The sequence below is a fragment of the Leuciscus leuciscus genome (genome assembly GCF_965113295.1).
Source record: "Leuciscus leuciscus genome assembly, chromosome: 12".
In the NCBI taxonomy this organism is placed as follows: domain Eukaryota; kingdom Metazoa; phylum Chordata; class Actinopteri; order Cypriniformes; family Leuciscidae; genus Leuciscus; species Leuciscus leuciscus.
The window spans coordinates 16,164,781-16,181,138 of record NC_138736.1 but is presented as its reverse complement, the minus strand read 5'-3'; the positions used below and the strand labels follow the sequence as shown (position 1 = coordinate 16,181,138).

Here is a 16,358-nt window from a genome sequence, read left to right as displayed (position 1 = left end):
TGTCAGTGCTGTGTGAGTGCGTGTGTGCTCCGGAGCTTGCCTCGGCACACATTATATAAAAAATAAAAAAAATACAAAAAAAATTAAAAACTTTTAAAAACCCCAAAAAATCCTCCTTTTTTTTCTTTTTTTTTTTTTAATAAATAAAAATTGGTGAAGTGGAAGCTGGAGGCCTTGAAACATCGCAACAACCCCGAAAAGATAACGACAGTCTGTGAGCTCGGCCTAGCGGTTTGCTTGATTCGTTGCATTGGATTTTTTCGCGTTTTCACATTTTTGTTACCCTTATTATTTGTCATTTTAAACGAAGAACCAAACGCTTAAATCGTTCCAGAAATAATCTTTTAGTCGACGATTTTAAATTGTAAAAATTGGCGTGTTTAGAATAGCTTGACAGCTAACTGTATTCTGACGTAGTTGATCTCACGCGCTGCCGCGAAACACCTAAATTTCTGCAAGTTCACAACTGCGACCGAAGAGAAAATGAACCCCAGCGCTCCTAGTTACCCCATGGCCTCGCTGTATGTTGGGGACCTGCACCAGGACGTGACTGAAGCCATGCTCTACGAGAAGTTTAGCCCGGCCGGTGCCATCCTCTCCATCCGCGTGTGCAGGGACATGATCACCCGCAGGTCGCTCGGCTATGCCTATGTCAACTTCCAGCAGCCTGCAGACGGTGAGTGTGGCGTAACTGTGTAAAAGATGCCTTTTACGCTAGTGACACGTTGAAAAATAAATGCGTTTTATCAATATAATGCATATTCATTGAGAATCTTGTTAGTAGTGACCATATGCAGCACCGTATTTTATGAATCTGTGTGTTGTCGGTTGATTATAAAGGGTTTAAGATGAGGGATGCACGCATGCATATACCGCCGCGTGATGTTGCTTGACAGCAGTGACTTGCATGATTGTCATATTTAGGGCGTGGGTGGGGCAAAGTGTGCAGCAAAGATAAAATCCCATCAACTGTCTCGATTGTCAGGAAAGTGTACCGAACACATTGATTATGCCTGTTTGTTCAAAAGTGCAATATTTAATGTGGTTATCAGGAACATTTCAAAACTTCAAAATGTAGGGACTAAGCAATGTCCATGTAATGTATTTTTCACTTTTATTCTAGGCCGAATTAGTCTAGTTATTCAGATTTATATTTTTTATTTTACTTGAGACAAAAATATGCCCTCGTTTTTAGTCAATTTCGATAACTATTGTATATCTAGGCACCACAGACAGGTGAAAATTAAGTAGTAGATATGACCATATACTTCCCCAGTTGATTAATCAAAAGTACATTGTGACGATTTTATTTCACGTTCACTTTTCCAGAACAGGAATCAGAATATTGGATAAAGCCAGGTTCAACATTTTTCATTTTGTTGCTCTTGGAGTGCAAGGTTTTTTACAGAAGGGATTTTGGATATCTATTTTATCAACCCATAAATCAGAATAAAATAACATTTATTATTAATGAAATGTCATACAAGTCAGGCAAAGGATATATGAACACACCCCTCTGTAAAAACTTTCAGAATATAAATAGGAATAAAACTGGAAAGTTTGCTGAATCCAAATGCTACTAGTGATGGAAGTTCGGATCATTTTACTGACTCGGATCTTTGAATCTCGTTCAGCAAAATGAACAAATCTTCTTTTTTTCAAGTCATTTAGTTCATTTCATAAGTTTACACTTTATGTTAAGGTGTCATTGTTACAGTGTAATTATACATTTAAGTACTAATTAATAATAATTAACAACATGTACTTACTATAGGGTTAGGGTAGGATTAGTATTTGGTTTAGGGATAGTTGCATGTTCTTATGCATAATTTACTGTTATTACTATGTAATGTACTATGTTAGTACATGTAACATATGTAACAAGGACACTGTCAAATAAAGTGTTACCGAGTATAATTAAAATGATACATGTTAATTGCCAAATTCCCCACCACATCTTCTTAAAGGGGACCTATTATGCAAAATTCACTTTTATAAGGTGTTTGAACACAGATGTGTGTCCACAGTGTGTGTAAATAACCAGCCTATAATGGTAAAAATCCTCCCAATACTTTTTTTATAATCCCCATAAATCATCATCAATCTCTCAGAACAAGCCGTTTCAAATTTCCCCCTACTCCTATGTAAGAGTTGGGAAGCCCCGCCCACGACGGGTGATGATGTGAGAAACAGCAGTCCCAAATTATAACCGTGAACTAAACCATACCTGCTCTATCTCCATGCAGCAAATATTTTCTGTCTCTGTGGGCATCCTAATACAGTTCCCACACGAGCATCTATACAGCAGTTTATAGGTTAAAGCTGCCGTCGGCAAGTCTGGCAGATTGGGTCGATTAGCCAAAATTTTGAATGTTTACAACTCTCATGCCCCTCCCCACTACCAGCGAGCACCCTCCCATCGAGGTCGTGCTCGTCAGTGCGTCACTGTGCGTGTGTACCTGATTTTCTGTGAACGCGTCCGTCTCTTCAGCATCTATCAACACCATGGACTCGGAGGTAGGCTGCCCTGGCTAATCTATCCATAGATAACAATAACCGAGGAATTGGAAGCTTGTTAGTAGATTTTCTCTCCGCCATCACGCTTCATGCAATCTCCAGGCGAACTTCAGGCGTGGCGTGTGCATGTGATTAACGTGCGCGAGTGAGGGGGGATCTGTGGCGTGTGCACGACCTGTGATTGACAGTCAGATCTCACACCCCCCTGCGCTGATTGGACCGGATGAAGCGGGAGCGCTGGATTTTTGCAAAACAAATAACACGCTCCAGGTGGAGTTAGAAGCTCGGGTTTTTTTCTAAAACCACCTTATTTATGTTGTTCTGTCGGATTATAGTGTCGATTACACTGAATATGATCAAAAAAATGTTGCCGACGGCAGCTTTAACATGGCGGTACAGGCTAGTTGATGAGATGAATAAACATAACTCCACCACAACAACTAAGTTACATAAATGTATCCACTAACCATTCAGAAACGTCCATGTACAGTCTAACAGTTGCAGCCTCTTCTTGAGTCTCTCCATCAGTGTCTGACTCCGGTTCAAACATGTAGGGCTGCACTCCGCTACTGGGTATTATTGACATTTTGCCTGAGAGAATTTCGGCTTTTATGTTGTTCCAGTATCCAAAGCTCGTGTAAAGGACAGGCCGTCGTCCGAAGGGACGTCTGCATTTAAAGGGACACCCAAGAAGGGGCAACTTTGACAAGCTATAATAAAAAATCTGGGTGGTATTTTGAGCTGAAACCTCACAGACACATTCTGAGGACATCAGAGATTTATATTACATCATGTGAAAATGGGCGTAATATGTCACCTTTAAGCAAACATTGATCACATTTCGATTAAGAAAAAACTATAATGCAGCCAAGGCCAAACAAGTATCTTTGCTTTAACAACTTGTTTCCCCCATCATATGGATAAAGTTTAAAGCATTAACCAACTCTTTTATTACCACATTCAATAGGTTTGAAACCCCCTGCCTTAGCCTTGTGGCTCTCACGATGAACGAACGACTCAAATCCAAAGACTCAATTGGTGAACTGATCATTTCTGTTTCCGGTACAGACTGCATTGCCTTAGCCTATGGGGTAATCACATGATGAACGAACGACTAGAACCCGAAGATTCGAGAGGTGAACTCTCGAGAGGTTCAGCCCATAGGATTTTGCGCATGCGTGGTCATCGCAAATTGAACGAATCTCTCTCTGAGACAACTTGTTATTCCTGAGTCATATTAAAGATTCATGATGGACCCATCACTAAATGCTACTGAAGTGGAGATTTCTGGCTGAGTGCAAGAGAAGAAATTCATTTTGATTTAGTGGATTAATAACTGTTTTCGCTTCCAGCTGAACGGGCTTTAGACACAATGAACTTTGACGTCATCAAGGGTAGACCTGTCCGCATCATGTGGTCTCAGCGTGACCCCTCTCTGAGGAAAAGCGGTGTTGGAAACATCTTTATTAAAAACTTGGATAAGTCTATTGATAACAAAGCCCTTTATGACACCTTCTCTGCGTTTGGCAACATCCTGTCATGCAAGGTAAGGCACATACATGCTCTTGAAAGTGCTTTGCAGTGATTTGATAATGTGAATGTTATCATTTTTGTGCATGACTCGTGCTTCTGTTGGTCAGTGGGTGCATGATTTTATGCCTGATATCCTTTCTTAAGGTGGTTTGTGATGAGAATGGCTCGAAAGGCTACGGCTTTGTGCACTTTGAGACCCAGGAGGCTGCTGAAAGAGCCATTGAGAAAATGAACGGCATGTTGCTGAATGACAGAAAAGTGTAAGTGAGATTTTGGTGTTTTTTCCCAAACTTAAGCATTAGGGTGAAGGAAAATTGCTAAAGGAACCTGCCAACTAACGTGGAAAGTGACTTGATTGATTAGCAGACTTGATTTGGATTTGAAGTGTGTGTGGAAGGATTGGACCAAGTGCCATGAAAGAATTTTTACAATATATTTTTGCCAATATAAAATATGGTTACAGTTTTCTTTAAAGGTGACGTAGTTACATTGTACTTATTCAAATAAGTACTGAGTAATATTAATTATCTACATGTACTTACTATAGAGTTGCGGTTAGGGTTTAGTTTGGTTTAGTTACTTGTAATTATGCATAATCTACAGTATTACTATAGTAAGTACATGTAGTAACATGTAAGTAAATGACCTTAAAAAAAGGCTTACCTAAAATATTTGCTGGTGATATAAAATTACGCAATATTCTGACATTTTTTAATTTTAGATTATATTTTAGATTGCCTATTCCTGCATTGCAAAAATTGCTTTAGAGTATTGGTGCATTATCACAGACATATAAAATCAGGTTGCATCCGAATATGCCTACATCCCCAAGCGGTTTGAGCTGTGTGAGCTGAAGCTGAACAATGAATGAACATCGACAAACCGAAGCACTTTCCTAGTGGGTTAATAAACTCAAACAAATTTATATGAGATAACACAGTACAGCTTTTATATTTATTCACAAAATGACATGAACCTGAACTAAGTTCTAGTCTGAACTATTGTCTAGTCAGAAAGAATGCATAACTCCCGACTGTGCGCTTTTTCTGTAACATGCGCTAAAGCACAAAGAATTCACAACACTAGTGTTACAATAGTGTTCTCATTATAATGTCATGTATATGAAAGTTTGCTGCTGCATTTAATTGTATTTTCTAATAACTGTTCTTCATTTTGGATGGCATGCTGTCCCAACACTAACTAATCAGACCTTAAGGTACCGCCCATTATACCAGAACCAGTCACATGATCATTTTCACGATTGATTGTCCCTGTTACTTTCGAGTACTTGAGTACTAGTGCCCATCCCTAATTACGAAGATATACACCGATCAGGCATAACATTATGACCTCTGACAGATGAAGTGAATAACACTGATTATCTCTTCATCACAACACCTGTTAGTGGGTGGCATATATAAGGCAGCAAGTGAACATTTTGCCCTTAAAGTTGATGTGTTAGAAGCAGGAAAAATGGGCAAGCGTAAGGATTTGAGCGAGTTTGACAAGGGCCAAATTGTGATGGCTGGACGACTGGGTCAGAGCATCTCCAAAACTGCAGCTGCAGTGGTCAGTATCTATCAAAAGTGGTCCAAGGAAGGAACAGTGGTGAACCGGCGACAGGGGCATGGGCGGCCAAGTCTCATTGATGCACGCGGGGAGCGAAGGCTGACCCGTGAGGTCCGATCCAACACACAAGCTACTGTAGCTCAAATTGCTCAAGAAGTTAGTGCTGGTTCTGATAGAAAGGTGTCAGAATACACAGTGCATCGCAGTTTGTTGCATATGGGGCTGCATAGCCGCAGACCAGTCAGTGTGCCCATGCTGACCCCTGTCCACCGCCGAAAGCGTCAACCATCAAAACTGGACCACGGAGCAATTGAAGAAGGAGGCCTGATCTGATGAATCACGTTTTCTTTTACATCACTTGGATGGCCAGTTGTGTGTGCGTCGCTTACCTGGGGAACACATGGCACCAGGACGCACTATGGGAAGAAGGCAAGCCGGCGGAGGCAGTGTGATGCTTTGGGCAAATGTTCCGCTGGGAACCCTGGGGTCCTGCCATCCATGTGGATGTTACTTTGACACGTACCGCCAAGTCCAATCCATGGAGGCCCCACCTCACAACTTAACGGACTTAAAGGATCTGCTACTAACATCTTGGTGCCAGACACCACAGCACACCTTCAGGGGTCTAGTGGAGTCCATGCCTCGACGGGTCAGGGCTGTTTTGGCAGCAAACGAAGGACCAACGCAATATTAGGAAGGTGGTCATAATGTTATGCCTGATCGGTGTATATTGTATATTGTTGAAAAGGATGCTAAATGTGTAGATACATTTTAAGTTCCATTTCTTAGCCCCTTGAAATAACTGTTGAGATTAACTACAACCTCGTATTGATCGCTCCTCTTTGCCATCAGGTTTGTAGGGCGCTTCAAATCTCGCAAGGAGAGGGAGGCTGAGCTCGGTGCAAGAGCCAAAGAATTTACCAATGTGTACATTAAAAATTTTGGGGAAGATATGGATGATGACAAGCTCAAGGACGTCTTCAGCAAATATGGTAATTTGTTTTGAACTATATAAAACCACTAAAACTACAATTTCTCTCTTGGTTTATACATTTCAAAAACATTTTTTTCTGATTTGGTAAGGTAATTCTATGAGCATCCGTGTCATGACTGATGAAAATGGGAAGTCCAGAGGCTTTGGATTTGTGAGTTTTGAGAGGCACGAGGATGCGCAGAGGGTCAGTTCAGCTTTAAATGTGGTCAAACTAACGTACTTGACTTTCTGGAGTAAATGTAACCATAGGATGAACAGGTACCAAAAAACGGTTTTGATCTCTTGGAACAGGCTGTGGATGAGATGAATGGCAAAGAACTGAACGGGAAGCTCATCTATGTGGGTCGCGCTCAGAAAAAAGTGGAGCGCCAAACTGAGCTCAAGCGCAAATTTGAGCAGATGAAGCAAGACCGTATGACTCGCTACCAGGTCAGTAAAGTTGAACTGACTTCTGCAGCCTTGTCAAATTCAGTGTTTCCTTTTTAGTGGACCGCACTGGCCAAAATGGCTGCAACAGTGACTTTTTAGTCCATGGGCCCCATGTTCTTTTATAGTGGATACTGGGGACATAAGTGGCTATGTACAATAGTTTCTTATTTATGGACCTAAATTAGGCTGTGTAACTGCATTTGGTTCTTGATTGTATTTATAGGGTTCATACAGAGTTTTGAAAGTTTGGAAAATGCTTGATTTTAACAGTTATGTTTTAAGGTTTGAAATGTGTTTGCATTTTGAATATCGAATTGTCACGCGAGCACATGGAAGAAGTACACGCGATAGATTGGCAACTGGAAATTGCATTCGGATGTCCTGTCTTCATCAACGGTTCAAAGCAAGTCCAAGGTCTTCATGAGACCATATAAATGGAGCTGCTGAAAGAGATGTATGGAATGTCTATGTCTGCATATTGCAAAAAGGAGACACTGAAACAGTTTTTATTAATACTTGAAATGATTCCTACAATAGGCTGATTTTTTATTGTAAATATAGTCTTATTATTAGGTGTGTGAATCTTCACTGGTCTCATGATTCAATTTGATTTACAATTATCATGTCTTCGATTCGATATCACGATGCGTTGCATCCTTAATATTCTATATGATTGTACATGGTTACATTTTCGTCAATGAATACAAGCAGTCAGATACATGAACTCCCTTTTTGTTTGATCTTCTCCAAGAAAGTACACTTCCTGAATGTAGCAAACATCAAGCAAAGGTTAAGTCTGAATCATAATCGAAACATGAGGGAAGTGAAGATTCACACCTCTAGAAATTAGTGTTAACTTTCTTCTCCTACGTTCTTTTGTTTTGATATCCGGATTGGCAGCGCAGCTGAAAGTTGCATTCATGGTGTGCCATCTACCGTACTTTGGTTCTACCGTAGTTTGGTTCTCAGCTGTTTTGCATATAGGCTGATATACATCTAATTATTCACTGAACCCTTGAAAAGCACCACTGCCACTGCTTGAAAGTGCTTGAATTTCACTCTTAAATATCTGTACGAACCTTGTAATAGTTTATTAAATCTAGTGCATTGTAAGTGCCCTCACAGATGCAGTTCTTCATTGTCATTTGCTCTCTTTACAGGGTGTCAATCTCTATGTTAAGAACTTGGATGATGGTATTGATGATGAGCGTCTTCGTAAAGAGTTCGCTCCCTTTGGAACAATCACCAGTGCCAAGGTATGATTTTGAGCCATCACTGGTCATCACTGTCCTAGTTATGTGTGTGTGTGTGTGTATTACAGAACATGCATATTCTATGATATCTAAATGCACATTCTCATTCTCAAAAAGTTACATTACTTAAGTAAAATGGGTTGCAAATGCCATTTCATGTTAGTTGTATGTTGCCTTTTGGGCAAAAATTGAAGTCTTCTCCCTCTTCTGTCCCAGGTCATGATGGACGGTGGTCGCAGTAAAGGCTTTGGTTTTGTCTGTTTCTCTTCTCCTGAGGAAGCCACTAAAGCAGTGACTGAGATGAATGGCCGTATTGTGGCCACTAAGCCATTGTATGTGGCTCTTGCTCAGCGCAAAGAGGAACGGCAGGCCCATCTCACCAACCAGTACATGCAGAGGATGGCCAGTGTCCGTGCAGTGCCAAACCCAGTTATCAACCCCTACCAACCTGCACCTCCATCAGGATACTTCATGGCTGCCATTCCGCAGGTAAACACAATCACTTGGTTGGTTGTCATGTTGCTTAGATTAGCATTACTGCTTATTTCTACTCCATTAATAATTTTCTTGTATCACAGGCCCAGAACAGAGCTGCATATTACCCTACCAGTCAGCTCGCACAGCTCAGACCTAGTCCCCGCTGGGCCACACAGGGTGTCCGTCCTCAGCGTAAGTCGACTTTTTATCCCAGAATCCTGCAGTAATAAATGAATCAAATGTCACTAATCCATGAAATATTGATTCATACTAATGGACATTCAACATTTTCTACAGACTTCCAAAACATGCCAGGCACAATGCGCCCATCTGCCCCCAGACCTCAGACTTTCAGCACCATGCGTCCTGCATCACAGGTGCCCCGCATGATGTCCACTCAGCGTGTTGGTGAGTCTAAAGAATGTTAAAAACGTAATATTCTCATTTTCCACTTGATATTTTCGTCTTCATCTCATCAGCAATTTCGATTTTGCCACTATCTGCATCAGCTGACCACTAAGGAGCGATGCTGAGCAGACCTAGAATGTACAGTGACGTGACATAACTGCCAGATTCAAACTGTGCTTTCGCGCTATGGCTGGTGCTGAGCCAGAGATGGACACACTCAGCGCTTGTCAAATAGTATTTTCAACCACATAATGTTTGTTTTAGGTTTCAGACATTTAAATATACATAAGTACAAGCAAAACAATACATTTATAGTTTGTAAAATACACACTGGTGGCTATGGAAGCAGCAATAACAATCCATTCAAATATAATTTGACAACGTGTTTTATTCATATCAGATACACATAGTGTATGTAACTATATAGTTTACTCTATTCTTCTCCCAGTTCACCAGCCACTTACTTGCATGTATTTCGAGAGAAACTGATGAATTCATGTGCTGTAAATCCGACTGACAGGACTCTGAACTGTGGCGCAAACAAACACGGCGGCGCCCATCGGCGACAAAACACTCGCTTACACGTATTTGAGAATCAGAATATAAGACAGTTGATGACGGTAAAAAAGGAAAAACTAAATAAAAGCGATACATCTGTCACACAGCGCTATATTGGCTGCGGTGAGTCACGTGACAAGCATGATGCGTCGCCATGGAAACAATCAGGGGAAACGTTCTAAAATAACGGTCGCCTTAAAAAAATCTCACTCTGGGGGGTCAGTTAGAATATCTTTAAACTTGCGCGTGAAAGGGTTAAGATGGGTTTTTTTTTTGCGGCCAGGCGATCACAATGCCGGCTCAACACCGTGTTGTCTGTCAGCCATCGGCCCCAACCCTATCTGAGAGTTGCGACTGGTGGTCAGTTTGTGTGTAAATGTACGTTTTTGACCAACTTTTCCCACTTTTGATGTTATTTCTAGCGAGATATTACTATTGTAGTAATTTGCTTGGTTATCACCAAAGCTCACTTTATTTTGTTGTAGATCATTAAACCATTACGCTGTCTCTGAAGCCTGTCCGAAATCAGCTTCATGACGTACCTTCATGCCACGCTGCCTGCAGAGTCATTGCCTGATAGTTTTACTTGATTGGCTGGATCAGGTGCATTTAATTAGGGTTGAAGCTAAGCTCCAGGAACTGAGTTTTGCATTAGATCTAACCCTGATTAAACATGCCTGAATCTAAGGTTTTTGGTTGAATTCAAGTCAGACAGACAAAACTCTGTGAAAACTCTTGGCTGCAATGTCGTGATAAGAGCGAATTCTCCCCGGCCATAAACCACCAGATCAGGTGAGCCTTCCATTTCTTCCCGATCTCCATACTGAGATCGAGAGGACATGGAAGAACCTATATTCTGCCCGTATCCACCGACATCAGTGGGCTAGTCTCGCTGATGTTGAGGCGATAGGAGAGCGGACATCAACACTGAGAGCTCCAACCCTGCCAGTTTGAATGGCAGAGCATACACGCCAGCGGGTCAGGCCGGTGCTGCCCTGCACACCATGGCGGTGTTGCAGGTATACCAGGCCGATCTGCTGGGGGATCTCGACCAGGGGGTAGGGCCCCTAAGGCGGTTACTGAGCTGCGCCACACCACATATCTAGCTCTCCGGGCCACCAAACAGACTGCTGGCGGCGATAGTGGCCATGGGGAGACATCTGTGGTTGAACCTGGCCGACATTGGGGAGAAAGAGAAAGGCTTTCTCCTCGATTCTCCGGTTTCGCCCCCTGAGCATTTCGGCACCTTTGTGGAGACGGTGGTTGGAAAGTGCAAAGAGGCGAAGGCGCGCTCAGCTGCATTTAGGACCATGTATACCGCTGAGATCCGTATCCACGACCAGACAGACGGGAGGGCCTGACCCATCACGGTCCAGGACCGTAGACAGGGCCGTAGACAGAGCCAGTGTCGCCTCTCGTGCGCCGCCTCCGTGGAGGAGTGTAGCAGAATAGACTGGCTATCAGCTAGTAGGCCCAACCAGGTCTCTCTGATGGCGAATCCCCGGCAGTATGAATTTGGCTGACAAACAGTGGTGTTGATGGTCAGGTGTTGACCTTAGCAAGGCCTCCCTGACCCTGAGCCCCATCATGGGAAGCTCGACAGTTAATTTGCTAGCCAATCAGACAATTGGCTTCAGTGGGCCTCTCTGGAGGCTAGCCACGATTATGATCAGTCGAATAGGATTGACCACTGTCAGGCGGTTGGCCTTATCAGGCCACGAGCTTGTGCCCTAGCATGACTAGTGGTCATTTTTTCTGCTACTGGTTCCCTCCCGGAACCTCTTTTATCTAGCCTACTGCCTGGTTTGCCTACCAGGCAGGCCATGTGCTCCCCTCACTGAGGGTCACTATGAGTACTCAGCCTGCTGAGTCTGGTTAGACGGTAGTAGGCCTCTCGTGATGCCTCCCAGTTAGATCAGCCCTCAGGCCTTTTCAGGCCTCCTCAGTGTTTTGAAACACAAACACTGGGTAGATCCGTGGATCGTGGATCCCCTCGCTAGCAAGGGTTGCAAGCACTATGCTGAGTCATGTTCTCCGTCATGTAGCCCGTCTCTGAGATCTGGGCTGAGTGGTTCACTGTCAGCTTCGCAGTCCCTCGGGTTGGATGCCTTACCTAAAGGCAAGTGTCCAGAGGGCACAAAAATACAGCTGTTCATTGTTAGTTCATGTTAGTTCACAGTGCGTTAACTAATGTTAACAAGATTTTAATAAAGTATTAGTAACAAAGACATTAACAAAGATTAATAAATGCTGTATACGTGCAGTTCATTATTAGTTCATGTTAACTAGGGGTGGAACGGTACATGTATTCGTATTGAACCGAGACGGTACGGGCGTCACGGTTCGGTGCATGAATACACACGGAGAATACACAGTATAAAAATAAATAAAACTTGCGTGCAAATTAATTAATGTAATGCGGAACTACTGTTAGATACGCGGGTTCTTTAGGGACACCTAATCTGTAGCTCCGCCTTATCTCTGAAGCTCCGTGGCTATAACTTATGGGCTATAATCATAGACATAATATCTATGGCTATAATCATAGACAGGCTATAATGGACAGGCTGCGATGTCAAGTTTGCAATGCTGGAATATGTTGTGTGTGCGCGCGTGTGTGTGTGTTCAGAGAGGCGCGGGCGCGATCGAACAAAGGAAACATAAAAACATACTCATTTTGTTCATTGGACATCATTCAAACTGCAAAGTGTTTACTTATATTTGTGTACACTCGTAATAAAACACAACATTGTGCTTTTGTCAAACTGTAACCTACAACTGTCACCCAACACAGTGAGTAAGTTACACATTCTACATTGATTAAAAGAAAATCAAATTTGTTTTTAATGGTAGTATTATTTTATACAGAAATAAATTATTTATAATTCAGATGAGAATAAAGTTAATGTTATTAAAATGTTAAGGAAAACAAATATATTGATCTGAAATATAGAAAATTAATTTTACCAAATTACCAAACATATCTCAAGGTCTTTTTGTCTTTTTATTAATTTAATTAATAAATGTATTATATAAAACTATTGGCAATGCACTACAAATAAACTGGTTCTATGCATTTACTTTATTAATAAAACTTATTTAGAGAGACATTTATTTTCCTTTGGTGAAACAGCCTACATACATGCACAATAAAAAAAAAATGCCTTCTACATTTTTGTTTTGCTTTTCCCTCCATTGTACCGAACTCGTACCGAACCGTGATGTCTGAACCGAGGTATGAACCGAACCGTGACTTCTGTGTACCGTTCCACCGCTAATGTTAACTAATGTAGTTAACTAATGTTAACTAATGAACCTTATTGTAAAGTATTACCATATATTTTACATATAAAAATGCATATATCTATACATATATATATACTGTATGTATGTATGTATATATATATATATATATATATATACAGTATATACATTCATATATCCTGTTTTTATTTTATTTATTTTTTATAAATGTGCACTGTTTAAAGTAGACATAAGCTGAGATGTATTGAATTAAACCCGTTTGATTTCACTGCTCTCTCAGCTGCTCAGACTATGGGTCCACGGCCCTCCACTGCAGCGGCTGCAGCTTCTGCCCCTCAAGTTCGCGGCGTGCCTCAGTACAAATATGCACCCAGTGTCCGCAACCCTCAGCACATGAACACACAGCCTCAGGTTACTATGCAGCAGGTAAGACTCTGCGCAAAATGTATCCCTTCACATATGAAAGAAGTGATTTTTGAGTTTACTCTTCTGATTGACTCTCTTGGTTAGCCTGCTGTACATGTGCAAGGACAGGAACCGCTGACAGCCTCAATGCTCGCCGCTGCTCCCCCACAGGAACAGAAGCAGATGCTGGGTAAAGATTGTGGACTTGTCTGATTATTTGTTATTCACACCACACTATAAAAGGAGGTTAATGCTTAATTTTCCTCTCGCAGGTGAGCGTCTCTTCCCACTTATCCAGAATATGCATCCCAGCCTGGCTGGCAAGATCACTGGAATGCTGCTGGAAATCGACAACTCTGAGCTTCTCCACATGCTGGAGTCTCCGGAGTCTCTGCGCTCCAAGGTTGGAGGGTTTCTGAATAGTTGTTTTTGTATGGAAACTGTATGGAATGAAGTGTTTGAAAAGCATAAATGTTTTGTCTGACAGGTTGACGAGGCGGTGGCAGTACTTCAGGCTCACCAGGCTAAAGAAGCCGCTCAAAAAACCGTGACCAACTCTACTGGCGTGCCAAGCGTTTAAGCCAAGGTAACATTCCTTTTGTTATTGTCTGTGTTTTTCTCCACTCACATCAAATGTTCAGTCTGTTGGAGAAATGAGGTCATGATGTCTGTGTTTTACAGGGGTGTGCCACCTTGAATCTTCACAGAGAGGGGAAAAAGTAAACATCGGAAAAGAACCTAAAACACAGAAAACATCGCAAAACATCTAAAACCATATTTAAAAAAGAAACTAGAAAGAGCCAGGTCTAGAGACAAGCATTCTAGGCCTAGTTAAGGTATTTAAAAAATGAATAAAAAAGGAAAAACAGACAAAAAATATGTTGGGGGTTTAAAAAAAAATCCAGTTTAGGGAGTAAACAGCCGTAAAGCATTCCTGCCTTGTTTTATTTCTTTTAAAGCCTGGCTATGTCATATTCTTATAAGGGAGGTGAGAACTGGCAGAACCAGCAATGTGATGTTATCTTAAATTGACAAAATGCTTGCTCAAATAAAGATCATTAAAATGTGTGTGTCTTCATTTGTCCACAGAATATTTGGGATGCCAAAACCATGTTTTAAGTTTGTCTTTATGAACAAGACTGAAGGGTTAGATTCAGTATTGTAACACTGCATTTTTCAGGCCCTGTGTGTGATTGTTGGGTAGAACGAGAGATGGGAGAGTTGGAATGAAAGAGGAAGATGAGTGCCAGAAAGTGAGTATAACTGCACAAAAAAGGACAAAACTGCATTGCTGATGAGAAATTTAATATGCGCAAAGATCTGAGAAGTGGCTTTTTTTTTTTTATTGGGATATGTATAAATGAATGGGATGTTGGGATCCTTTTAATGAGCAGAACTCTTATTCTATAGTTCTGTTGTAAAGAATAAAGTGAGCATATATGAAATAAGGGCAATGGGATGATGGAACAATGTATGTGAATCTTGATACCCCATCTCCATTTGAGTAATATAGCTCATCTGTTATTTTTTCATTTTTGGGGTGATCATTTATGATGCCTTGTGAGTATCATCGTGAGTAAGCATCAAATAAGCAGGGTAAAAGATCAGTTGATCAGCTATTAACCCACTGCTGAGCTCAAGTGTTTTTTTGATATGTCAGGTAGTGTATGTACCATTACAATTATGTCTATTTTTAGTTATTTTCATGTCATAGAGAGTGCACCCTGTCTCATATTTCTCAAGTTACTGTATGCCTTAACATTAATTTCCGAAATAGGTCACAGAGATGCTTTTTTATATATATCTTAAAATTAGTATAGAGGTCTAGGTAATCATCAGGTTGTGGAGTAAGGACATGGCTATTGTACAAAAGTTCTTTCACCTGATATGGGTGATTCTTCACTGTTCTATAGAAAAAGATATGGCATTTAGCATTGTAGTTAACATTTTATTCATCATTTAAGTCATCCTGCTGCCCCTTTGTGGGCTTCGGCTCCCTGTCTGAGAACCTCTGCTCTGGCCCTGAACTTAACCAAATTAAATAGAAAATATTTGTGTTAATTATGTGTACAATTTGCAATTATTTTTACATTAAAAACAATCACCTTATGCAGCTATACCATAAAAAGCACTTAACATTTAAGAGCAATCAGTCAAATTCATTTTGTCTTGCTAGCTAAATTGTGTTAGCAAGTTTAAGGCCTATCTAACTTTTTCTCAAAAAAAGTGAAAACATTACCATCATGATACCAAAATCTGCTTGAAGGCTGATAATCTTTCTTGAGCAGCGAGGAGTTTTGTTATATACATGACGTTCTTTCCCCAGCCCCCCAACATAACATGCAGCAAGTGTTTACTGTTGTACAGTACTGCAATCACTAACTTTATTGATCAGAGCATTTCATCTACATCACAGAATATATTCGTATCATGCATTTTGACAAAAAAAAAATTTAATCCGTGGTACTTCTGCCATAACATCTCCACGGGCCTTTTCCATTGTGGTTGGTGGTATTGTTTAACAATGACATGCTCTTATTCCATTGAAAACAAACTTGATCATCCACCTCTGTTCTTGAACTTAAATTCTGAAAAATGTTTGGACTTAGAGAACATAGTCTTAAAACTATAAATGTACACTGTCAGCAATCATAGTATAGTACGATACTCATAAATATAGAAGTGGAATGCCATAGTAACACTTTGGCTCTGTTTCCTAGCTTCTCTCAAGGGGCCATGATTTATTACATGGTCGATTAGGGTGACTCCCATTTTATTTGAAAGTCTGTATACCTTCTACGTCTCTTCACTCCTCTTCCATCCTGCTGTCCCCTTCCTTTCTGTTCATGTCTTCTTACAATTTCTCCTCTTATTCTTTCCACTACACCAATACCCTCCACTTTACCCATCTCTTCTCCCTCTCCTTTTCCCTATTCTACTCTTCCTATGCC

At 41.1% G+C, this 16,358-nt stretch overlaps 1 protein-coding gene across 1 annotated transcript; it reads left to right on the top strand.

Moving 5' to 3' along the window:
* pabpc1b (poly A binding protein, cytoplasmic 1 b) lies at positions 1 to 14,473 on the top strand. Its single transcript, XM_082186127.1, has 15 exons — positions 1 to 676; positions 3,870 to 4,063; positions 4,195 to 4,310; positions 6,472 to 6,611; positions 6,703 to 6,797; positions 6,905 to 7,042; positions 8,203 to 8,298; positions 8,512 to 8,784; positions 8,874 to 8,964; positions 9,070 to 9,180; positions 13,283 to 13,428; positions 13,513 to 13,597; positions 13,680 to 13,810; positions 13,895 to 13,993; positions 14,089 to 14,473. The coding sequence occupies exons 1-14, from the start codon at positions 484 to 486 to the stop codon at positions 13,985 to 13,987; spliced, it is 1,902 nt and encodes a 633-aa protein (XP_082042253.1). The 5' UTR covers positions 1 to 483; the 3' UTR covers positions 13,988 to 13,993; positions 14,089 to 14,473.
* Positions 14,474 to 16,358: the final 1,885 nt, after the last annotated feature.